This window comes from Erpetoichthys calabaricus, chromosome 9 (assembly GCF_900747795.2).
Source record: "Erpetoichthys calabaricus chromosome 9, fErpCal1.3, whole genome shotgun sequence".
NCBI classification, from domain to species: Eukaryota; Metazoa; Chordata; class Cladistia; order Polypteriformes; family Polypteridae; genus Erpetoichthys; species Erpetoichthys calabaricus.
In genome coordinates this window covers 75,854,021-75,880,155 of record NC_041402.2, presented here as the reverse complement: position 1 = coordinate 75,880,155, position 26,135 = coordinate 75,854,021, and the positions used below count along the sequence as shown (strand labels likewise).

The 26,135-nt window shown below is 41.3% G+C and overlaps 1 protein-coding gene across 1 annotated transcript; it reads left to right on the top strand.

Moving 5' to 3' along the window:
• Positions 1–763: 763 nt before the first annotated feature.
• On the top strand, positions 764–23,932 carry LOC114657562 (adenosine receptor A3-like). Its single transcript, XM_028809448.2, has 3 exons — positions 764–1,195; positions 19,664–20,045; positions 22,927–23,932. The coding sequence occupies exons 2-3, from the start codon at positions 19,754–19,756 to the stop codon at positions 23,790–23,792; spliced, it is 1,158 nt and encodes a 385-aa protein (XP_028665281.1). The 5' UTR covers positions 764–1,195; positions 19,664–19,753; the 3' UTR covers positions 23,793–23,932.
• The last annotated feature ends 2,203 nt before the right edge of the window (positions 23,933–26,135 follow it).

Sequence of the window (26,135 nt, the reverse complement as noted above, 5' to 3'; positions counted from 1 at the left end):
AAAGAAGACCTGACAAGAAGAATGATTGTAGATATCATCAAAGCAAGTAAATTGAGGCTGTGTGGGCATGTATGGAGGACGGGCAACAATAGATAGCTAAAAACAGTATTGTTTGGAGGAGTCGATTGAGTGAAGAAAAGTGGATGACAGAAAAGAAGATGGCCGGTTGATATCTGGGAACGGATTAGGTTGAACATTCAAAGATCAGTCCACATGGCCCAAGACAGGAAACAATATGGGTGAGGAAGAAGGTCTTCTGTTGGTCCCAATGATGTATGGAAATGATTTTAAGGTGGCTTCATCTGCCTGCACATTTGTGAAGTTTCTGTAGTTACGCTGCATTGGAGTTTTGGTATTATAAAAGACAATAATAAGGACTGACTGATTTTATGACAAGCGCCATATTTGTGCAGTGGCTGCGTTATGAAGTCCAGTGTCATGAAGTATAAATCCCAGGCATGGTTGCTATCTATGTGGACTATGGGAAAGACGCGCATGACAAGCTGAGTGGTGTTTGTAAATAGACACGCTTGGTTCCTGCCTTGTGCTTGAAAGGCTCCAACTCCTCATGGCTTTGAATTTTTATTCTTCAGAGCAAAGGTCAAGATGCCTATATGCGCTGACTTTTTTAAAGCAAGAAGAGGAGAAATATTGTCCTCAAATTACAAGGGTGGGTCACTTTTATAGGCCTAACAGAGACAATCAATTTGAGAGAAAACAAAAGAAAAATGGGAATCTAAAGGTATGAGGAAACTTGGGTGGGCTACAACCTCAGGAAAACTCAGAGTGTGGGGTGTGTGAAAGAATGCAGAGGCAATGAGAAGGAATCAAAAAAGAAACTGAGAGGAATATGTAGTGACAAGGAGGAGAGGGGAGGGGAGTTGAGTGGGAGGCAGGGAGGGAGATACTGGTGACAAAAGGCAGGCGGCTGAGAAGGCGTGTGTGTGTGAGTGAGTGTGTGACAAAGACAACGAGACTCAGAGGGATCGCTGGGACGCTGGAGAGCTGCATGAGATACTCTGCAATCCTGACTGGAGTTGATTACAAGTTAGCTGTCATGAGCGCCAGCCCCCTGAAGATGCTGGATTAGCTAAAAAATGGGAGTGTTAGACATCCGGACGAGCGCAGATTAAGGAATTTATTTTGAAGACAGCTATTCACTTCACCCAGAGATTGGGACAAGAGCAACATGCAGGTAAGTGGTTATTGAAGAGGAATTTAAAAAGACTTCTGCATGGTAAACCATAAAGGGAGTGTGGCAGGTGAGGGGATCATAACTGTGGGATGTCCAGACAAACAATAGTTAACAGACTTGATAGATTTACATGGGGGAGTGTGATGTCTTTATGGTAGTGCTCAATATGAACAGAGCTATGCTAAAGTGCCATTGATTGACTTTAAGTGAGCTAGCAATAAGTCATGGCATCACAACCACAAAAACGCCGTTCAGCCAATCTTTTTTATTCTGCTTTTATTTTTGAATAAAATAGCTGAGCATGAGCTATCATTTCACACACAGTGCATGCTGACTGATCCAGACGGCAAATTCAAAGCCATTGAATTGCCACCAGCGTATTACATGATACAAGGTGGCACAGTGACTATGACTAAGGTCTCCCGCTCCTGGGACACGAGTCTCCTTGTGGAGTCGACACATTCTCCACATGTCCATGTGGCTTTTCCAAATTCCTCTGTCTTTTTGCCATCCTCTTAAAATGTTTGTCATACTTGTTGGTGCCTGCAGTGGTGATGCACTGTAATCCCTTCCAGGGTTGGTCCCTGACTTACAGCCATCGCTGGCTCCCCATGGGCAGATCCAGGAAAAGGACAAATATGGGCTGACTTCTACTCAAAAGTCAATAAATTCTACTGATCCAATCCTTCTACTGCTCTGGAAAATTAACCAGTTTCTGCCATACATTATTTGATGGGTGCAAAAGCAGGCATCGAGGCAGTGAACATATAATGACGGGGAAACAAAATCCGCTTTCTTCTTACTGCACGGAGCTTCTGTGCAGGCTGCAATATTCAGCAGATGGACGTGCTGTGTGTTTAACTACAGTTTGATTCTGAATCCTTATAAAGCACTTGTGAAGGTGTGCAATTCCAATATGCCCAATCCACATGAAGCCCATACATTGAATATGTTGAGATATGAACATAAATAGTAAATAGTGCCACTGTGGAGCGAAGACAGATTTGAAAGGAATTAAAGATAAAACAAGCAATACAGCAAACCCCGTGCCTCTGGGTTAGGATATAGCAGGTTGGAAAATGACTGACTGACTGACAGCATTTTGGATAAAGCAAGCGCCCGGCGACTGGACTGACTATATGAGTTTAGGAGTTGGCAGTCAGACGGACGAGTGAACAGACAGGCTAAGTGTTTAAAGCCGAGGGACTTTTAGTGTCAATTGTGCTTCAAAAAAAAAACAAAAAGCAAAGATGAATTTGTGTTACTAAGAATGCTTTTCAAAGGTGCAGAAAACGTCACAAGGAGAATAGCAGAAGCCAGATTTGCTTTCTAAAGAAGGAAGACGTAAACTGTTAGAAGAACTGAGTAAAGTGGCAGGAAGAGAGACAAGTAGGAGACAAGAGAGACCACCATTATGCTTTCAGGCCTTCAAGAGCTTGGGGCAGAATGAGCTCAGGGCATCTGATCATGTACCAATGCATAGGCAGCAGACAGGCTTTCATTCAACTGGCACTGCCGACGGTCAAAGATCTGCCAAATGCATCTTTCCAGATGACTGTCCCAGTGGAAGTGCAGACATGACTTGCTGGGGATGCTTTTTCAACACTACAGAAAGGTCCCTGCTCTTCTGAAAACTGACCTTTTGGTTACCATGGTCCCATCTCGTCTGTTTAGACCCATTGTGCCCCTCTTTGTCTGTGTCAGTCAGTGGGCAGCACATTATCCAAATTATTGATCACTATACACTTGCCATCATGGCACTATTAGAAGTTTGTAAACCAGACCTTGTTACACGAATTGGTCCAGAAATACAAGACAGTAGGTGAGGAGTAGCAGACTAAATGACAGAAATCATGGATTTTATAAGCATTTAAATTCATCATTGTGTTTAATGAAACATGAAAGCACAGCATACTTGTAATTTTAGTCACCTCGGTTCAAATCCTGGTTAATATCTTTATGGAAATTGAAACTGAACATTCATCTCACCCTTCCCAGGGTTTTCTCTGGGCATTTCTGTTTCTGACAATAATGTGCAGGTTAGATTGATGGGTGACTTCAAACTGGTTATGTGTGAATGAGATGGCCATGGAAGGAGGGGCACCAAGGTCCGCGGATTGGAATTAGCAGGCTCACAAAATAAATATATTTAAAGACACACAGTCAGCTGATGGGACAATACACGAAGAGCAGATTCTCCTTGGGGTCAACAGGGAATCTATCTATCTATCTATCTATCTATCTATCTATCTATCTATCTATCTATCTATCTATCTATCTATCTATGTTTGATATAACATCTATCTATCTATCTTATATAGTGCCTTTCAAATCTATCTATTATATAAAGTGCATTTCAAATCTATCTATCTATCTATCTATCTATCTATCTATCTATCTATCTATCTATCTATCTTATATAGTGCCTTTCAAATCTATCTATTATATAAAGTGCATTTCAAATCTATCTATCTATCTATCTATCTATCTATCTATCTATCTATCTATCTATCTATCTATCTATCTTATATAGTGCCTTTCAAATCTATCTATCTATCTATCTATCTATCTATCTATCTATCTATCTATCTATCTATCTATCTATCTATCTATCTATCTATCTATCTATCTATCTATGTTTAATATAACATCTATCTATCTATCTATCTTATATAGTGCCTTTCAAATCTATCTATCTATCTATCTATCTATCTATCTATCTATCTATCTATCTATCTATCTATCTATCTATCTATCTATCTTATATAGTGCCTTTCAAATCTATCTATCTATCTATCTATCTATCTATCTATCTATCTATCTATCTATCTATCTATCTATCTATCTATCTATCTATCTATCTATCTTATATAGTGCATTTCAAATCTATCTATCTATCTATCTATCTATCTATCTATCTATCTATCTATCTATCTATCTATCTATCTATCTATCTATCTATCTATCTATCTATCTATCTATCTTGTCACACAAATGAGACATACTCAGCCACCCGTATAATCTGGTATCCTGGCTGCAAAGTCGTTTTCATGAAATAAACAGCACTGATGTGCATACAATTGAGTCCAAGACAAGACTGAGGAATTAGGAAAAAGGGCAGGGTTTTAAAGGGGAAGACAGGAAGTGAGGTCATAAGGATCAGGGACGTGTTCATTCTCCATTGGTTCGAGCCCGGACATGACGTCAGAGGGGCTGGAGCCAGTAAGGTCTCCTTCCATTGGCACGGTCCCGGAAATGATGTCACGAGAGCCAGGTGGAATCTCCTGGGAATGGTCTGCAGGCAAGAGAGAAAAAGAGTCAGTGCACTCTGCCACCTCCCGGCATATCTGACAACTGCCGTCACTCAAGCCCTTTAGCTGCCTCCCATGCACACATGTGTGACAATCTATAGAGAGTTCACTCATCGTTCTCTATTGAATGAAACATATATATACAGATTTATGACCAGCCACAACATTAAAACCACCTGCCTAATATTGTGTAGGTCGCACTCTTGCACCCAACACCCAAAGCCACAAGACCAATAAAGGTGTCCTGTGATATCTGGCACTACGACATTAGCAGCAGATCCTTCACGTTCTGTAAGTTGTGAAATGGAGCCTCTATGGATCAGACATGTTTTTCCAGCACATCCCATAGATGCTCACTCAGATTGAGTGCTGGGGAATTTGGAGGCCAAGTCAACAATTTGAACTCTTTGCCATGTTACTCAAACCATCCCTGAAGAATTTTTGCAATGTAGCAGGGCACAGTATCCTGCTGAAAGAGGTCACTGCCATCAGGGAATACTACAATGAATTAGTGTATGTGGTTGTACGTATCAAAGAAACATCCACATAAATGCCAAGGTTGAATGCTGCTTAGTAGAACATTGCCCAGATCATCACTCTGCCTTCGCTGGCTTGCCATCTTCCCATAGTGCATCCTGCTCCCATGTCTTCCCCAAGTAAATGATTCATACGCACGCAGCTATCAACATGATCAAAAAGAAACCATGATTTATCAGACCAGACTACCTTCTTCCATTGCTCAGTGGTCCAGTTCTGATGTTCCCATGCCCGGTGTAGGAATTTTCAATGGCAGACAGGGGTCAGTATGAGCATTCTGACTGGTCTGTGGCTATATAGCCCCATACACAGCAAGCTGTGATGCACGGTGTGTTCTGACACTGCTCTCTAATGGCCAGCATTAAGTTTTTCAGCAATTTGTGCTACAGTAGCTATTCTGTGGGAGCAGACCAGATGGTTAGCCTTCACTCCCCACACACATCAGTGAGCCTTGGGTGCCTATGGCTTTGTCGCTGGTTCACCAGTTGTCCATCTTTGACATACTAGTGGTAGGTACTAACCACTCCATACCAGGAAAACACCATAACACAAGTTGATTTGGAGATGCGTTGACCCAGTTCTCCAGCCATCATAAATTGGCCCTTGTCACAGTCTCTCAGATCCTTATGCTTGCCTTTTTTTACCTGCTTCCAACACATCCATATACATCATATAGTGTCTTTTCTATCTATTTCAGTCTCTCTCATCATTCTAACCATCTAACAGCCTGTCGATCTAACACACAATGTCTTAATATCTTAAAATAATTGTGTACTAACAAATCACACCTATTAATATAATACCAGGTCATGTCACTTAAAAGAAATCTCCAATGATTCTCCATTGTGGGCTGTATTGATAAGGGGGATGAGACAGAGTATAGGAGTCAGATGGAGAAATTTGTTTCTTGATGTAGAAAAAATAGTCTGTAACTTAACATCAAATAAAACTGAGAAGCGGATTGTTGTTTTTGCCACACCAAAGAGCTTTTATGTCCGGTCACTATTCAGGGTAGTGGATGTAGAGGTGGTCCACTCCTACAAGTACTTGGGATTCCACATTAATGACAGGTTGGACTGGTCTCAGAACACAGAGAAACTATATAAGAAAGGGCAGAGCTGGCTCTTTTTCCTTATGAGACTGTGTTCCTTTAATGTGGGAAGTGACATCCTTTACATCTTCTAGAACTCTGTGATGGCCAGTGCAATTTTTCATGCTGTGGTGTTCTGGGCTGGCAACATCACTTCAAGAGAGGTCCCCCAAATTAACAAGCTAATTAAAAGGGCAGGTTCAGCAACACGATGCACTCTGGACCCCCTGGAGGTAGTAGCAAAGGGGAGAGTTAAAACAAAACTGGGTGCAATTATGAACAATGCTGCACATCCTCTCTCTGACACAATAACACTGAGGACTTTCAACGAATGAATTATACAGCAGAAGTGTCTCAAGAAACATTATGGGGGTTCCTGTATACCAACAGCAATATTCCTGTGTTTCCCACATATGAATCCAAAAACTTGGGCCCAGAACTGAAGGTGTTGTAATATTTCTAAATTTTGGAAAAGTCCCTGAAAGCTAAATTTCCCCTTGCAACAAGTGAAGTACTACAACGTAAAGTTTTTCCAAAAAATAATCCAAATCTTAGGCCTAGGACTAGCATGTCACATCTTAAGTAGCTTTGGCATGATGATATGATGCCTCACATTCTGTGTTTTCATTTAGTAGTCATTGGGGGCACAGTTATTAATAACAGCATGGCCAAAGCCATTCAAAAACATACAAAATGGCGGGGCACAAGCTAAAGCAAGTGATGGCTTTATGTTGTCCAATCAGGTAACTGAGGGCCCAATGAGCTGATAGGCCTCATTACAATGTAACTTTGTCGCTACAAACACTAAACCTAATTTAGGAATAGGGACAGGAATAAAACTATAAATATAAAACAAAACAAAAATAGGATGATAGTAAGGAAACATAAGAAAATGATAAATATGAACAGAAGTTAAAGCATAGATGTGATCCTAACAATATGGATATCATTCACCTATATAAAATATCAATTATTGACTCAATAGTGAACAAGATGGATTGACTGGCATCCTCTCATCTTTTAAACTTCTCTCAGCCTTCTGGGGAAATTAATGAAACCTCATTTGAAAGATATTAAGGCTCCATATTGTATAATCAGTTGTATTGTATATTCAGTGGCCTGTCGTCTGTCGTCCCCGATTATGTTTCACATTTTGCGTAACACTTTGTGAAATCTTATTGGCAGCATTACAGGCAGTGGTTACCCCCATGTAGACCCATCATCCTTGGCTGGAGTCTGTCTCATGTGCTCATTGACATTATGGAGTATTTCTTCCTCTCCCCATGTCTCACATCTCCACAGACATGCAAGTGATATCATTTGGTCATTCGAAACTGGGCCCCATTTATGGTGACTGTCATGAGTGTGAGAGACTGGTACCCCTTCCAGGGTTGGCTCCTTGTTCGTACCCCAGCTCCCTAAAAAACTAAACTGGATTAAGCAGATTTGAGAATAATATGTTATGTTATGAAACAAGACGAGAAGGAGAACCATTCTTTGGCTATTCACCATCTTATTCTCCATGTAAGTTTCACTTTGATATCTTCTTTATATATAATACGCTACCGTGGCTGTTCGTTTGTCTGTCCATGATTTTAAATCACCTGTAGCTCACAAACCGTTTGAACTACTGACCTGAAATTTGGTACACATATACTACGTGACCTCTACTGTCCGCTTTTGGGGTGATGATTGACCTTTAAAATCTGTTTTTATTTTATTTTATTATAGAATCAACTCTCGGCAGCGCGCAGCAGGGCGGCCGTGCGGCTCATGTGTATGGGCACCATTCTCATCCCTACCACCTTCGCCGTCACTTCCCCTACCTCTTCATATCTTAAATCATTCTTGAGGCAGATTGAAGACTTAAGTGCCAGCTTAAGTGAAAATTTAAAGAAAACATACTAAGTAATTGCAACACAAATACTGACTTAATCAGTTTTAACATGAAAAGATGCCGACGGAAGAAGAGAAGAAGCGGGCCACTAGGGTGGAGAAAAGCAGAGCTGCTCAGGAAGCAGCAAGCGCATCAACCTCTGAGCAAACGAATGCTAAACGTACAGAGAAAGAGGATGAGAACTAGGAATACTCAAGTCAAGTGTATTCACTGCAAGTTATTGTGCAGTGCGCCATTACTGGTTGTATTATAATCCTTGTCATGACATATGCTGTTAGATTGACTGACTAATCGCTTGATCGGCCGAGCATTTGATCGATCGATTGATTGATTGATCCCAGCTCCACCCAGCAATGACATTTAATTTTGCATGTTGAATCAAAGGCATACACTTGAATTTGCCCTTCATATGATTTAAAGTTTGTTTAAATTCCTCAACACACAAGCTCAGCGTGCTGAGAGGTTGACTTTAAGCTGGCCAGTGCACTGGGGGAGCATAAAGGAGGAACTTTAAAGGGAAAAGCCGAGAGCAGCCAGGTGCCAATCTGTATCAGGTCAAAGTGCTCTGTTTGCACTGGGTGGGATCTTTGAGGTTTATATTTACTTATAGGAGTGTGGTCATTAAACAAAACTGTAGCTTCTATTAACATTTGGCAATGTTTAGGCACGTATATCTGTTTCCTGTTATGAAGATGGTTTGTTTTTCCCAGTAGTTCCTTATCTCCAATCAGACTATCCCATACTGTGTAGGTGGTATCTTACAATAAGGAGGAGAGCAGAGTCAGGAAAGTGTTACCCAGTAGGCAGCTATGGCATTCGGGATACAGTGAGGACAGTGGGCTTCCATGTACACTCATGTGAAAAAGAAAGAACACTCTCGTACAGTTGTATGGTTGTACATATTAGGACATAAGAAAAAAACATCTGGTCCTTACCAAGGTTCTAACATGATTTAAATCTAACCTCAGGTGTAAAACAAAACACAACATATTCCACTATGAATTTATTTATTTAACAAAAATGAAACCAAAATGGACAAACCATGTGTGAAAAACCCATAATTCAATAGCTTGTAGAACCACCTTTAGCAGTAATAACTTGAAGTAATCATTTTCTGTATGATTTTATCAGTCTCTCACATCGTTGTGGAGGAATTTTGGCCCACTCTTCTTTACAACATTGCTTCAGTTTACTGAGGTTTGCAGGCATTCATTTATGCATAGCTCTCTTAAGGACCCACAACAGCATTTCAATCAGGTTGAGGTCTGGACTTTGACTGGGCCATTGCAACACCTTGATTCTTTACCTTTTCAGCCATTCCATTGTAAATTTGCTGGTGTTCTTGGGATCATTGTCCTGTTGCATGACCTAATTTCAGCAAGATTTAGCTGTCAGACAAATGGTCTCACATATGATTCTAGAATACTTCAGTATACAGAGGAGTTCATGGTTGAGCCAATGACTGCAATGTGCCCAGGTCCTATGGCTGCAAAACAAGCCCAAATTATCACCCCTCCATCAACGTGCTTGACAGTTGGTTTGAGGTGTTTGTGCTGATATCCTGTGTTTGGGTTTCACCAGAGGTAGCACTGTGCATTAAGGCCAAATATCTTCATTTTGGTCTTGTCTGTCCAAAGGACATTGTTCCAGAAGTCATGTGGTTTCCTCAGATGCAACTTTGCAAACCTAAATCGTGCTACCATGTTCTTTTCAGAGAGCTTTTAACTGGCAATCTTTCCAAACAAGCCATACTTGCTCAGTCTTTCTCTAATTGTACTGTCATGAACTTAACATTTAATGTGTTAACTGAGGCATGGAGAATCCGAGATGTAGCTCTTGGGTTTTTTTTGCAATTTCTCTGAGAATTGCATGGCTTGACCTTGGGGTGAATTTGCTGTGATGTCCACTCCTGGGAAGATTGGCATCTGTTTTGAAGGTTTTCCACTTGTGAACAGTCTTTCTCTCTGTAGAATGATGGACTTGAAATTGTTTGGAAATGGCCTTTGTCGACCACTAAGGGGGTGCACCACCACCTCAACCCAACACAGACAGGCGTAGGACACAAGTTCAAAGCACACTTTTTTTATTTTTATTTTTCCCCTGTGGGCAACGTCTTCACCCATTTCAGATGACTAAAATAGAAATTAAACAAAATTTTGATCACAACACTGAGAGAGAACAGAGTAACAAAGGGAGCATTTACAGGTAGAGTTAAGTAAAGGAAAGGTCGGAATATTAGGACGTTTTTCTTTACACAGAGAATAACAGACACTTGGAATAAGCTACCAAGTAGTGTGGTAGACAGTAAACCCTTAGGGACTTTGAAAACTCAACTTGATGTTTTTTTGGAAGAAATAAGTGGATAGGACTGGCGAGTTTTGTTGGGCTGAATGGCCTGTTCTTGTCTAGAATGTTGTAATGTTCTAAAAACACGGAAAATCAAAATTATCTGACATCTAAGTCAGTAAGGTTAGGTTAGGAGCACACACTGATACAGCGCATTGCGGCACCCACCACAAGACAAACCAATTCAGGATCCCCAGATTAGGACCCGAGTGCAGCCATGCAATGGGTGACACCTCAGCACCCCACTAGTTCAGATGGAATGGAACAGTGTGAGGTTTTTTATGGCGGCTGGAGTGCCAATTCTGCCACCAACCCCAGGTTTTTCCCTGCAGGTTGGAGGGCTTGCATGCAGGGCTGGAGGCAGATTAACGTCATACCCAGGATGGAGCAATTGCAGGTTAAGGGCCACCACTCCGCGCTAAGTCAGTCAGCAGCATCCCCGGAGAAAATAAACCTCTGGGGGGTCCACGGTCAACTATAAGAGAGAGAAAGTCAACAAGAAAAAGAAAAAATTGTTATTGTAAATTCAAAATCAAACAAACTTTTATCAAACAAAACGTGAAGCACACAGGTTATCTGAAAGTTAGGATCCCAAGCACATCACACTGCCATCTTTTATCTATTATATTATTGACGATACATGGCAGTGTTACTTGTTAGCAATGCTGACATTACTAGAAAACAATATGGTTACCAACACGTCAGAAAAATGCACAAAATGGAAGTACCTGTGAAGGAGAATATCACAATAAAATGATGGTGGATAAAGTCTTTGAAGTAAAGATTAATATAAATAAAACTAAAGATGAAAATATTAAATAAGAAAACAATGCAAAAATTTCATTTTGGGATGCTAAAAACCCAAATTATGGCAGTGACATCTTCTGATGCAACTTCCAGCCATTCCACGATGATAAAGAGGGGCATTGCCAAACACAACAAATCACAAAATGGTGGTGCCACCTCCGAATAATGAAAACAAAATGGGGTTGTGGAAAAGTAACAAAAATAATAAGAAAGTCAAAACAAAATATTAAACATGGTGCCCAACGCTTCAAACGATTCAAAAAGCAGACAAACATAGGAATTATCAAAGCCTTTAAATCACAAGCTAGGTCCTAACACTGAAATATTCTCGCAAGGGCCTTTTACACAGCTTCCACTAATGCTAATAAGAAAGAAATCAATTCCAAAATAAGGACGCTGAGTGATTATGCTGGCATCATAAGTGGCAGCAACATGATGGTGCCACATATCCCACCGCTGTAACTGTAACTATATCTGAAAGTTTAAACAAGATGGCACAAGCTATGAATTGCCACCAGGCAAGAAAGCACTCACCATAATGTTGATAGAAATAAGTGTTATCCGGAAATGCGCAATCAGACTGTGTGATAACAGCAACAACATATTAAGAAACTCAGATCTCAGATCTGCACTAAACTATCCTGTAAAAGGCCAGTATTCAGAGTGGGCACAGACTGGGCTGGTGGGGAAGTTCTTCACGACACGACAGTACACCTACATTGTCTGTAAGTGCGGTGAATTAGTCAGAAAAGAACAAAGGGGCTTATAATTAAGGTGGCAGCATTAGGGACATGTAAGAGAAAAACAGACTTTTCACATTTTACATTCTAAATAATTTATTGCTGAACACACTGCACCCATTCTATTCTTTTAAAACACTTAACGTGGCAGTCAAAAATAAGGCTAAAAGGTAAATTAATCTAAAAATGCATTATTTATTTGCCTATTCCAGTCTGCTCAGTGGTTAGCCCTGCTGCCTAAAAGTACCCTGGGTTCAACTGTATATCCTCTATGTCCGGTCACTACTGAAGGAGTGTATGTAGAGGGGGTCCACTCCTGCAAGTACTTGGGGGTCCACATTAATGACAGGCTCTACTGGTCTCAGAACACAGAAGAACTATATGGCAGAGCAGGCTCTTCCTCCTTAGGAGATTGTGTCCTTTTATTCTGGGAAGTGACATCCTTTACATCTTCCAGAACTGTGTGATGGCCAGTGCGATTTTCTATGCTGTGGTGAGCTGGGGTGGTAACATCACTTCAGAGAGAGGTCCCCCAAATTAACAAGCTAATTAAAAGGGCAAGTCTGTCTCACTGTGACTACCATGCCAGAAGTTTTCTTTCCTTTTAAATTTTCTTCGGTCTTAGTCATTGTGGTGTGTGTTCAGACCAGTGTGTGTGTGTGTGCGTTTATCTATCTAAAGTCAGACACAGTCACAGTCCTGGAGAACTCGGCCAACTAGCTGTGGTCATCCTATAGCAGTCTGTGCTGAGCTGATGAGAGGACCATTCCATCCGATGAGTCCAATACTCCGAGATTCTAAGATGGCTTTTCCATGGTCTTGGAACAGCTTGGCTCAAACTGATACTGAGGAGAAAAACAGAACAGAGGAGGGTTTAATAATGGTTAATCAGTATTCTATTACTTAGACTTTTGTCTTCCACCATAAATTGAATTAAATGGATTTTAGAATCTCATATTAAGTTTCAGTCCTTCCATATTTTCTTTAAAAATGTCATTTAGATTTGATATTCAGAGACAATTAAGATCAGACTACTGGGAAACATTTTTCCACATTTGAAAGAATCAAAGGAACCTCAGCGAGGACCTAAACAGGAGAAAACTCGCAAGAGAATGTCAGGCCATTCGAGTCACATTCACTGTAAGTCAAATTACTTGATTTACCAAAAAACAACGTCAAGTACTGCAGATTGCTTCTTAGACAGCCTTTGCTGGCACAAACGTACTTATAAAATCTTTGCCATCCCCTCCAGCGTAATTAACCAGTTGGATATGTGACTGCTGCCTTCAGCATTTCATGAATAGGATGTTGGTGCCAAGCATTCAAAGGGGGTCTGTCATTTATGGATTCAGCTCTACCTAAATGCAGTTGACCCCAGTGTGCCAGTGTTGGTTTCTGTTTTGTGCTGACCCTAAATCAGATTATGAGGTTTGAAAATGAAAGGCAGCACTGATTTGATGTAGTTTGCAAAAACAGGGTCAAATAAAAAGGAGTTGCTCAAACAAAAATAGGCTAATGCTTTTAGAAGTAGACTCGTTTTTTCTCAATCTGAAGTGAACAATTGATTCATTCAATTGCTTGTATAACGGTTAATAAGGCCTAAAAAAGTTTGCAAGAACAAGTACAGTAGTATAAGAACAGGGCAGTAAGCTGACACTCTTAATTCTAGCCATCAGTCTTTCAGCCTGCCTGGATCAGTGCAGGGTCATGAAGAGCTGGGGATCAGTCAGTCACCTTCACTCACACATTAGGGCACTTTAGAGTCACCAAATTAACTCTATGAAAGACCGTGTGGACAGACAGGCGTCCCGCTCAGGTTGGTTAATGGAGTCTTTATCGGTCCGGAGGCCGTTGGAATGGAAGGACTAATGAAGCTTAAGTTTCAGGGCCCTAATCCCGAAGAGACCTCAGAAGCGACTTTAATCCACATTACTTAAAAATATTGTATGTCTACTGCATGAGAAGGGGTTTTAAAAATAATGATATTAATCACATTGTGTAATTCGGTGCAAAATAATAACAAAAATTAAAAGGCTAATAAAGTTTCATGTATGCTAGCCATAAAAAAAATAACGTTGAAATTAAGGATGTTCTTTTTGTTTCTAAATATTTGAAGTTGAAGAACCCCCCCCCCCATAACAGTTCAAGCTTCAGGGCCCTAATTTCTTATTTTGTCTTTTATTTTTCTTCTCTTCATTATGTAAAGCACTTTGAGCTACTTTTTGTATGAAAATGTGCTATATAAATAAATGTTGTTGTTGTAAAAATGTATGGCAAGGTTGCATGAGAGTTGTAGTTGTGGTGGACAGCCCGATTGGGGTCTGGGGGTGATGTTAGAGGGAACTGCTAGGGGGCGGTTCCCCACTGCCAGGAAGTGGTCCTACATGACCCAGAAGTGCTTCCAGGGACATTCTTGTTGTCCTGGAAGTTCTCCCAGGTTCAGGTTATAAAGGAGCATGTCACCTTCCCTAGAGGGAGTCGGGAGTGGAGTTGGGCAAAGCTCAAGGTGGGGAGGTGACAATACAACACACAGAAAAAGAATCATTGGTGTTTCCTGAAGGAAGAAGAAGATCCATTTAAAGGAGAAGCCATGTAAGAAGCTGTTTGATTAATAAAAGATTTTCCACGAACCTGGGGCCGTGCTTGTAGTAGTTGTGTCAAGGGTTTGGGGTTGTGAGACGCCCCCTACCTAGGGTAGCAAATGATTGGGAGGGCACACTGCATGGTACGCATTGATCCCTCTTTTGCTCTTCTTCACTCCTCTTCCTCCTCTCATTACTGCTAACTTGAACTGAGCCCAAGAGGACAGAGGAGTGGCTGTCATGGAGTCCCCTTCTCAAACTCACACATGGTTCACATCAGTGAAATGACAGCTAATGGACTAGCACTGGAACAGCACCCCAGCAAATGATTTAAAGTGTAAGGCCTGTCGTTTAGCCTAAATTATAAGTCAATCGACGCATTAATAAATTAATTAAAATGAAGAGAGTATGCTTTTAATATGCTGAGTTGGTTTAGTCTTTAGCCAGACATGTTGGCAGACCATTTGCACAGGAGCTGGAGAAGCTTGCAGGACTTATCATCTAAGACCATGACATCACTCATGCTGCGAACAGTCATTAATAAAACAAAAGAACGCTAGAAACGTAGCCTCTGGATTGGCATCACACAACCGGTGACAGGAGCAGAGCAGAGAAGAAACTCACATCTTTAAGACCATCCTGACGTCGCTGATGGCTTTACATCACACACACTTGTGCGAGGTCAGGCTTTAAGTGTTATGAGCAACAGAACCATGTTCAGTTTATTTATTGGTATGTTGAGCTTTGCACTTTGTTGTTTACAGTCTTGTGTGTGTGAATGTCTTCCCTATTCCAGTGTTGTATTGTTATTTGTTGCAATAAGAAGTCAACCAAAATGACCTCTTTTATTGGCGAACTGAACAATATGCAGCTTAGGAGGCAGCCTGCCTGAAGAAGGGGCCTGCATGTTGTAATCTGTTCAGTTAGCCAATAAAAGGGGTTATGTTGCTTGACTTCTCATTGCATCCATAATGGCTGACGCGGTACAACACCTTACTGCTATTGCTGTTTGTTTTAAGACAATTCAGAGACTGCTGTCTAGCGGGTGAAACATATTTCTGCTCTTTGCAGTTGTTCTTTTTCTGAAAGAATTTGCTGCACTAAGCCGTGTAGATTGTGTGGGACGCCTGTTGTGATCTCGCATTGGGGCACCAAATGAGCCGGGATTGGCACTGCCATTGTGCATATATGAAAGTAAAAAAGAAAAGTAAAGCAATTGTGAGAAGATGGCTGCACAAAGAGAGAAAGTCTCTTAGCACACGTGTGACGACAATATACCATAATTAAGAACACTGCTTTTCAAAATCAACCTAAAAACGAGGATTAAAAACACAAACCTGTAAACGTGTTTAGATTAGGGTGACAATAGAAGAGAAGGAGCGTCACATGAACAAATGAGCCAGGAGGAATTATACAACATGTGGATTTTGTTAGGTAATGGTGATTTGATGTCATTTTTATTGCAAAATCTCTCTAAATAAACACATGTACTCACCTCATTAAGGCGGCTTCAAACAGCCAGAGGGGCGCCGACAATGCAGACACCTAGCGAGACCGCATAATAAAAAGAAGTTTACAGAACGAGTGGGCTTCATTAAAACTGAAAACTTACATGTGAACTTACACAAGGTGTCTTAATTATAAGTGTTTTAGCCTCAGGTATTTCATAAATGATATGCTTTTTGGAGGACTATTTCGCCATTCTGACAGTTGTTCTATTTGTTTTCATGGTTAAAATGAAGAAACTATGGCTTATTTTTGCATTCTCCTGCAATGCCATTTTGAATGGTTGTATTCAGTAGTTGCAGTTACTAACACCGATGTCAGAGGTCATAAATAATGTGACTTTAGGGTGTGTCACAAGAATGAGTCAAAGACATCATGAAGGTTTGCAGCAACCACCCATATATTGTTACACAGCTGCAAAATTGGTTAGAATTTGAACAGAGATGTTCACAGATCCAAGTCCAAAACAGAACTGCCAGTATGGAGGTAAGATGGCAGCTTTAAAGGCAAGTAAAGGAAATTACGTCATTGGGGCAGGAATCAGAAGTGACATCACCGATGACGTCACTTCCGGTCCTGACGGCGCCAGAACCCTGCGGGATTTCCCATGAACAGTCTACAAGAGATTGAGAGAGGCAATCAGTGCACCCCACTGCCCCCTGGTCTGCCGTGGAATTACTATCATTTAGTCCCTTCAGCTGTCTCCCAATCAATGTGTGTGAAAAGTGTACAAAAATGTTGTGTTCTCCTGTTTCCACACTCAAATTGCAATGTATAAAACCTAAACTTGGCGTAAAGCCACGCAAATTTTCACGGTAGTTCCAACCCTGGCGTACGCAAGTTCTCTGCTCGGTTTTGCAAACTGGTGGCACAGTTTTTGCTTTTGTTCCAGTGTGGTTTCCCTTTCTTTTTTAGATCCACATTCCTGATGTGGCTTTATCATATACACTGAAATTAACCGCATATTGTTTGTTAGTTTAAGGCATCTGATTGAAATTAACCTGTAACAAAATAATGGTCCACAGAATGGCCAAACTATTCCAAATACCGTAGCTGCTTTAGCGTTGTTACTCTCACTGCACCTTCTTCTTCTTCTTTCAGCTGCTCCAGTTAGGGGTTACCACAGCGGATCATCTTTTTCCATATTACTCTCACTGCATCACTCGGAGTATTTATATCACTATGTCCGAGTGGGGAATCACAGATCTACAGCAGCTGATCGGAAAGAGAATTATCGGTATACAGCATCAAGCACACGCTGCCTCAGCCATGCTGTCTATTGAACTGCTCTCATGTGACAAACGCTTCAAAGCCTTTCCTGTACGGGTGCCATTTTGAAGGTTATGCCAATGCTTGGTCAGGTGAACTGAACTGTGCAGTGTGTGTCATAGATAGATAGATAGATAGATACTTTATTAATCCCAACATCCCTGGGTCAAAGGTACAGTACTAACAGTCATCATTGTGTATGGCCTGCTTGTTCAGGAGCAGATTCCCCTAAATGACCTTTGTGTTCATTCTTTGTTGCTTTTGAATTCCTGTTTATGAATATTTTTTGCCATGCTTTTTGACTGTAATTTACAATTTGACTAATTTTAGTTTATGCTAATCGAATTTTACTGCACCATTTCCTGACTCTGATTCTTGAAGCATATCATGATCACTGTTTGCTCGACTTTTAGTTTCTTTGGTTGAAAAACTTGACATTTTTGACTAGTAACATCTCCAAATGAATTCCAAATATGAGCACAGGGGTGTGCGAGGCCTCCGTTAAGTTGGCCTACCCAAAAGAGGCTCACCTTAAATGAGCCATTCCCCAACTGCTACATGCTGGCTTTGGCCTACACAGGCCCAATAAAGGGAGCAGGCTTTAAAAGTTCAAATTTTATAAAGAAATTCCTAAAATACAACTTAAAGATGCCTCACAAGGGGTAATGGTGAGTACCACAAAGAAACTTATCAATGAAGAATTTATTAAGAAAAATTGAAAACAAACAACAAAAAAAGATATGGCTAAAAGGCAATTTGAAGCTAACAAGGTCCAATACTCATATCCAAAGGCAAAAATCTATAAAACAAAACAATAGGCAACAGAAAACAAGAAAATCCAAAGAAATAGCAATACTCATAAGTACAAACTCAAACTGAATGCACCACTGCTCAGTCCTTCACTCTGGTGAGTCTGGTCGACTTACAAAGCTTAGAGGGAGGAGCCAGCAGCAATGATGTCATGATGGCCCCACCTCCTGAAGTTCCACCCACAAAGTACAAGGAATGACAACAGCTTTTAAGATACAGTATAGTAAAAACATAACACAAATTGTATAAAAATATAAAAAACTAGTGAAACATGAAAAACGAGGGTGGGCTACATAGAGTAAGGTGAACTTTTCAAATTTGATAACACCCTCAGTGAATCATGCCACAAGGTCGTAGTGCCGTAACTGACGCTCCCTCACAGTGCAGGTAATGTGCCTCATTTGGGACTCAACACAAAGTCAAGTCAGAGGTACCCAAGGATTCTGCAAAGAGGCACAGTACCAAAGGAGTCCAGTATTCATCTCAGGTCACTGGATAGCATTCATGTCTCGCAAACCAATAAGTTAACCTTAAAGTTAAAAAAATAGACAAGCATGTGGAGCACCTGAAGATTGTCTATAGTCAGTCACTTGGGCTCGGTCATCCTCTGAGTGCTCTATTGTGTGCCTTGTTGCGAGAGAAGTCCGAGATGTGCCACTGAAGGCCAGGTTGTGTTAGATGAGCTTCAGAAAGGAAATTGCATGTTGCTAGATTTGTTAAACTGGAAAGTCATTTGGAAAGAGTGGGTGCCAAGCAATGGACTAGTGTCGGCTCCTGCCTTGTGTCTGATATTGCAGCATTCATTAATCCAATAATGTGAAAGGTAGGTGCAGAAAAATACAGTAGATAGGTGGTATTAGACATGTACAGTATGTTATGTTAAATGGCAGCTCTAAACTGGCCAGGTTTGAATGAATGTGCATTCAAGTTTGGGTGGTGCCCTGCCTTGTGCCCAATGTTACCAAGATGAGCTTCAGCCGCCAGAGACCTCCCAGTGCTGACGTCGGGATAATGAATTTCTTATTGTAAATAGACCCTGTGTGAGTGAGCATAAGGAGCTTGTCCAGGATGGTTCCTGCTTTGTGCCCAATGCCGCCATGACCAGCTGTGGCTCAACAAAACATGGTAATGGAAAGGCCCAGCTTAGAAAACAGATGTATGATATTGATTAAGCTACTCAAGTGGTACAGAGAATTCTACAAAAATACCAAAAATAACTGAGAATGGGCTGCATTGTGCTTGCTCAATTACAGTGAGACATCCAAATTTTAAAGAGCCCTGGGAACTCAACATCACTAATGCTGCTAGAAGAGTATTTTTCCCAGAATAGAGAAGGGTACAAAATCACATTTGCTTCAATTTCTAAGGAATTTTAAGCAAAGTGTAGCTCTGTTATCTCAGTCAGGGAAATCAATTTTCTCCCTGGGAATTGCTTTTTCTGCCAAATGTTAAATGAGTCAATCTAATTAAGTCTAAACACAGGCTTACATTCTCTTCATCTCAATGACTTTCACGTAACAGGTTGCCTACTCATTGTTCTGGTGTCAGTAGCTACCTTCTTGTTATTCCACAGATTCATCATGAGAGTCAGCAAGTGGATCCAAACTAAATCCATCCCTGTAACTGAAGACAAGCCACCACCCAGAGATTCCAGATCTTCACCATGTCTTTTGTTCTCAGTAACCTGACTACGTTGTGGGGGTTCAGGAGGCTGGGTGATCCCATAGCACAGAAGAACGTCACTCCTGCCACACTGATGGGTGGAAAGAGGAATGAGCAGGACATCAGCTCCATGGCCCCCAACTGCACCTTCTGCTGCTGTAGTGTCCTAAATCAGACTTTGGTCATAGTGTTTATGGCCGGCCTGGCATTTGCCATTGTGATTGGGAATGTCATCACAATCACCGTCTTCCTCCAGACACGTCAGTTCCGTACGCCACAGGGCTACCTCAAAGGTAACAATATTGTGCTTTTATGTCACCTTTTTGTTACGTCTTCTTCAGTCAATCTACTTTCAATTTAGTGAAAGCAAACCAGCTCCAGGCTCCCAGGTGACCAAATGTTCAAATTCTACAGGGGCCATCTTAGTCACTCACTCCTCATTCACTCACGTAGTAGTCTTTATTAGGAAAACAGCCGCCTCTCATCTACTCGTCCCCCCTGAGAGGGCAGCAGTTGCACAACTCAAATTGGATGCCTCAGAATTACAAAGCTGGAGTGTTGTGTTTTATGCGGGGTCTGATCACTGGCTCAACTATAGCGCCCTTAATAAGTATTCAGACCCCGTTACTTTTTCACATGTTGTTATGTTGAAGCCATCAGAATGCATTCAGACCTCTTCACATGTTAAACATTTTATTTTGTTGCCACTTTGTGCTAAAATTATTTACATTTTTTTTTCCCTCATCATGCAACATTCAATACCTCAGAATGACAAAGCGAAAACAAGATTTTAGACATTTTTGCAAATTTAATAAACATACAAAATGAAATTACCACAGTGACCTTCCTGTGGTATTTGTTTTTGTCTTATCTTCCTGGATAAGACGTGACAAGCTTCACATACCTGGATTTGGGGACGTTCTGCCTTTCTTCTCTGTATATCCTCTCAAGCTCTGTCAGATTGGATGGAGACCACCGACAGACAGCTATTTTAGTGTCTTTCCAGTGGGTTCAAGTCTGGGCTCTGGCTGAGAAACTCAAGGACATTCATTGAGTTGTCCCTCTGCCACTCCTGTGTTGTCTTTGCATTGTCCTTAGGGCCATTGTCTTGTTGGAAGGAGAACCTTCGGCCCAGTCTGAGATGTTTAGCTCTCTAGAGCAGGTTTTTCACAAAGAATATCGCTGTTCTATGCTCCATTCAGCTTTCTATCAACCCTGACTGGTCTCCCAGACCCTGCTGCTGAAAACAAGCCCACAGTATGATTCTGCCGTGGCTTACCGTTAGAATGGTATTACATAGGTTATAAGTGATGTGACGTCTAGAAATGAGGCCAAACAGTTCAGTCTAGTCCAGAGAACCTAGTTTCTCATACTCCAAGGGTCCTTAGGCATCTTTTTTAAACTCTAAGTGGGCTTTCTTGTGTCATCTGGCCACTCTGTCACAAAGCCCAGATTAGTGCATTGATGCAGTGATGGTGGTCCTTTTAGAAGTTTCTACCATCTCCATTTCCATCTCCATCAGAGTGACTATTGGCTTCTAACCCCATTTCTCAATTTGCCTGGTGTTTTGTCTTGGTAGAGCTCTAGATTACTCTACTTTCCCCTTTTGTATTCTTCAATGTGTAGCCTTTGTCAGAATGCCTCAAATCCCATAGACTTACCACTGTTTATAAGTTATTGTGCCATATAACTTCTCCCCACCTTCCTTCTACATCTATAACCTCAGGTAAATACATAGAGTAAAAGGACAAGCAGGAGTTAAAATAATGTATTACTGATAGTATTCATCAAATAACAACAATAAGCAAAGACATTTGAATATTGGCAACCATGTAACATGATAAATGGTGATGTGTAGTTTCAGGCGGCACACAGACTTGTTAGTTACTTAAAATGTCTCTAGTTAAGTCATCATTTTCAGTCAGTTTTCTTCAGAACAGGCTGGATGCCTGACTCAATATGGCTGCTGAGTTGTGCTTCTGTGTGGTCTTTTTTCAGTTCATGGTGTGTGAGATATTCCTTCATCGTGATGGTGTGAGTGAGAGAGGGAGACATTCTTTGTCTAAATCCTTACACCAATAGGGTGTTGTACTATAGAATGGCCCCCGATACCAAACAGCCATACTTCAGACCAGCGGGGGCACACAATACCTCTCACACCTGCCTCCAAAACCATGTGTTGAGCTGATGCTTGCCAGAGAGGTAATTTGTCTTTCCTGTGGGGGATGATTGAAAGAGTCCTGCAGAGAATCACTTGCCAAACTGGTTTTGGGCACTTTCCCCGACCCTGTCATAAAATCCACTATCCTGATTCAGTTCTTAAGGGGGGGGGGGTGCTTAAACATCAAACCATTGCTGTTGTTATCAATGATAAAACACTAATATTACATTGCTTTCTCTAAGTTACAAATAAAGACATTCAAAATATTTATCAACTGATATACAAAATTTCACACCACAACACCTGGGTAGCCAGGTCTAGAAAGAGTTTACTCCAAATTTCTTCCATTTAAGAATTATGGAGGCCACCAACGCTGCAGGGATTTTTTTAGCATTTCCCAGATTTGTGCCTCGACACAATCCTGTCTCTAATCTCTGCAGGCAATTCCATCAACCTCATGTTTGGTTTTTGCTCTGGTACACATTGTCAACTGTGGGACCTTCTGTAGACAATTGTGTGCCTTTCCTAAGCATGATCAGTCAGTTGAGTTGACCACAAGTGGACTCCAAACAAGGCAAAGAAACATCTCAACGATAATCAATACAAAAATGTCAAGGGTCATAGCAGATGGTCTGAATAATTGTGTCAATGTGATATTTCAGTCTTTTGCTTTGCGCCCTCCCCCACCATAACCTGTTGTCTATGGGGGAGAAACGAAAGCTTTAGATCTGTCAAAAATTTTGATCTCTGGTTTTCGACGGATCTCCATGTTTTAGGATCCCCTGATATTTGTTATGGACTGCTTTACATATCTGTCTATCTGTCTGTCTGTCTATCTATCTAGTTTCAGTTTCACCAAACCTGCCCATTTTTGGTCATCATTATTAGAAGATCAGAAGAGTAATACTGGATGCACTTCAAAATGCTGAATATTTCATTTTATGTGTGTGTGTGTAAATGTCTTCTTTTAGTGTGCTATACTGTTTACTGTCCTTTTGTTTTCTTCCTCGCAGTGTCATTGGCCCTGGCAGACATGATGGTTGGTGTGCTTGTGGTGCCCTTCTCTGTCTACACTGAGATTACACTGATGGTGACCAGCTCTCCACCATTATGGTACCAAAGAGCAGAGGACAGCCAGGCAGGTGGCTTCAGCGGACCCTGGCAGCCCTGCAAGCTGATTGGCCCCATGTTCGCTGGCTGCACGTTCGTTTCAATCAACACCATTTTCCTTATGACGATTGAACGCTGTGTGGCTATCCTTAAGCCGCTCCACAAAGACACAATGGTGACCCGTCGGCGCACCCTGCTCTTTATTGCCTTCTCGTGGGCTGGCAGCTTTCTCATAGCGTTGGCTCCCATGACCCTTAGTGACGCATTTACTGTGGAGTATAATGAATGCAGCCGCATGTGTAACTATGTCCCCGTGGCAGGGCGCCGAGGACCTCCACCAACAAATGGAAATATCATGCTGCTCTTCCCTGTCTTTGACTTCACATTGTTGGGCGGCACCCTAGTGGTCAACATCCTCTCTTTTACCAGCATTAGGAGATACTCCCAGAAACGCAAGCAGCTGGCAGAAGGGGGAGTGGGGGGTGACAGTGTCGCACAGAGGCCTTCTTTTTCCGACATCAAGGCGGCCAAAACAATTGGCATCCTCACCTTTGCTTTCACTGCCTCCTTCTCTCCTATCGCAGCCTTTGTAGTGGGCAACGTGATTGGTTACCAGTGGTGCAACTTCTCTTTCTTTGCCTTCTGGATTCTGACCTCAAACAGCTGCTGTAATGTCATCATTTACAGTGTGCGTGACCAGCGTTTTCGGAAGGGGGTGACTCGGCTCTTCCGGAAGAGCACCGTCCCAGCCAAAGGTGAAAAGAGCTAAGACATTCATTATAGACATCCCGTCTGTCATTTGTAAATGGTGAGCTGCTTAGTGGGCTGGAGCAGATTTCAAGGAACTTGCATGTGTGAGCTCGAAATTGACAAATACATGGAAAAGCGACAAACAAAATGTGAACTTGCTGATGTATTTTTAACTGTGTGAAAGATTATAATATATATATATATATATATATATATACACACACACATACGGCTGTGAAGTGAGTCAGATGCCATTTCAGTTTCTAATTTCATAGTTGTAAAATATAGGATTAAAATATCTGAATTCTCATTTTTCTTGTATCTCTCACTGTCAGCTCCCAACAATGCCTTGTATGCAACATCTGCATATGTTGAAGCACGATGCTTTTTTAAAATATATAGTAATTGATTAATACAGTTAGGTCCATAAATATTTGGACAGAGACAACTTTTTTCTAATTTTGGTTCTGTACGTTACCACAATGAATTTGAAATGAAACAACTCAGATGCAGTTGAAGCGCAGACTTTCAGCTTTAATTCAGTGGGGTGAACAAAACGATTGCATAAAAATGTGAGGCAACTAAAGCATTTTTTAAACACAATCCCTTCATTTCAGGGGCTCAAAAGTAATTGGACAATTGACTCAAAGGCTATTTCAAGGGCTTTGAGGTGTGGTTCTTGCATGTGGAAGATTTTACTGTGAACAGACAACACGCGGTCAAAGGAGCTCTCCATGCAGGTGAAAGAAGCCATCCTTAAGCTGCGAAAACAGAAAAAACCCATCCGGGAAATTGCTACAAAATTACGTGTGGCAAAATCTACAGTTTGGTACATCCTGAGAAAGAAAGCAAGCACTGGTGAACTCAGCAACGCAAAAAGACCTGGACATCCACGGAAGACAACAGTGGTGGATGATCGCAGAATCATTTCCGTGGTGAAGAGAAACCCCTTCACAACAGCCAACCAAGTGAACAACACTCTCCAGGGGGTAGGCGTATCGATATCCAAGTCTAGCATAAAGAGAAGACTGCATGAAAGTAAATACAGAGGGTGCACTGCAAGGTGCAAGCCACTCATAAGCCTCAAGAATAGAAAGGCTAGATTGGACTTTGTTAAAGAACATCTAAAAAAGCCAGCACAGTTCTGGAAAAACATTCTTTGGAAAGATGAAACCAAGATCAACCTCTATCAGAATGATGGCAAGAAAAAAGTATGGAGAAGGCGTGGAACAGCTCATTATCCAAAGCATACCACATCATCTGTAAAACATGGTGGAGACAGTGTGATGGCTTGGGCGTGCATGGCTGCCAGTGGCACTGGGACACTAGTGTTTATTGATGATGTGACACAGGACAGAAGCAGCCGAATGAATTCTGAGGTGTTCAGAGACATACTGTCTGCTCAAATCCAGCTAAATGCAGTCAAATTGATTGGGCGACGTTTCATGATACAGATGGACAATGACCCAAAACATACAGCCAAAGCAACCCAGGAGTTTATTAAAGCAAAGAAGTGGAAAATTCTTGAATGGCCAAGTCAGTCACCTGATCTTAACCAACTGAGCATGCATTTCCCTTGTTGAAGACTAAACTTTGGACAGAAAGGCCCACAAACAAACAGCCACTGAAAGCCGCTGCAGTAAAGGCCTGGCAGAGCATTAAAAAGGAGGAAACCCAGCATCTGGTGATGTCCAGGAGTTCAAGACTTCAGGCTGTCATTGCTAGCAAAGGGTTTTCAACCAAGTGTTATAAATGAACATTTTATTTCCAGTTATTTAATTTGTCCAATTACTTTTGAGCCCCTGAAATGAAGGGATTGTGTTAAAAAAAATGCTTTAGTTGCCTCACATTTTTATGCAATCGTTTTGTTCACCCCACTGAATTAAAGCTGAAAGTCTGCATTTCAACTGCATCTGAGTTGTTTCATTTAAAATTCATTGTGGTAATGTAGAGAACCAAAATTAGAAAAAGTTGTCTCTGTCCAAATACAGTGGTGTGAAAAACTATTTGCCCCCTTCCTGATTTCTTATTCTTTTGCATGTTTGTCACACAAAATGTTTCTGATCATCAAACACATTTAACCATTAGTCAAATATAACACAAGTAAACACAAAATGCAGTTTGTAAATGGTGGTTTTTATTATTTAGGGAGAAAAAAAAATCCAAACCTACATGGCCCTGTGTGAAAAAGTAATTGCCCCCTGAACCTAATAACTGGTTGGGCCACCCTTAGCAGCAATAACTGCAATCAAGCGTTTGTGATAACTTGCAATGAGTCTTTTACAGCGCTCTGGAGGAATTTTGGCCCACTCATCTTTGCAAAATTGTTGTAATTCAGCTTTATTTGAGGGTTTTCTAGCAT

What these genes read in the sequence shown, in the direction of transcription:
- LOC114657562 (XM_028809448.2), top strand. Translation starts at nt 19,754, where the DNA reads ATGTCTTTTGTTCTCAGTAACCTGACTACGTTGTGGGGGTTCAGGAGG. An exon ending in GCCACAGGGCTACCTCAAAG is followed by an intron (nt 20,046 to 22,926) that starts GTAACAATATTG and finishes TCTTCCTCGCAG; the next exon opens with TGTCATTGGCCCTGGCAGAC.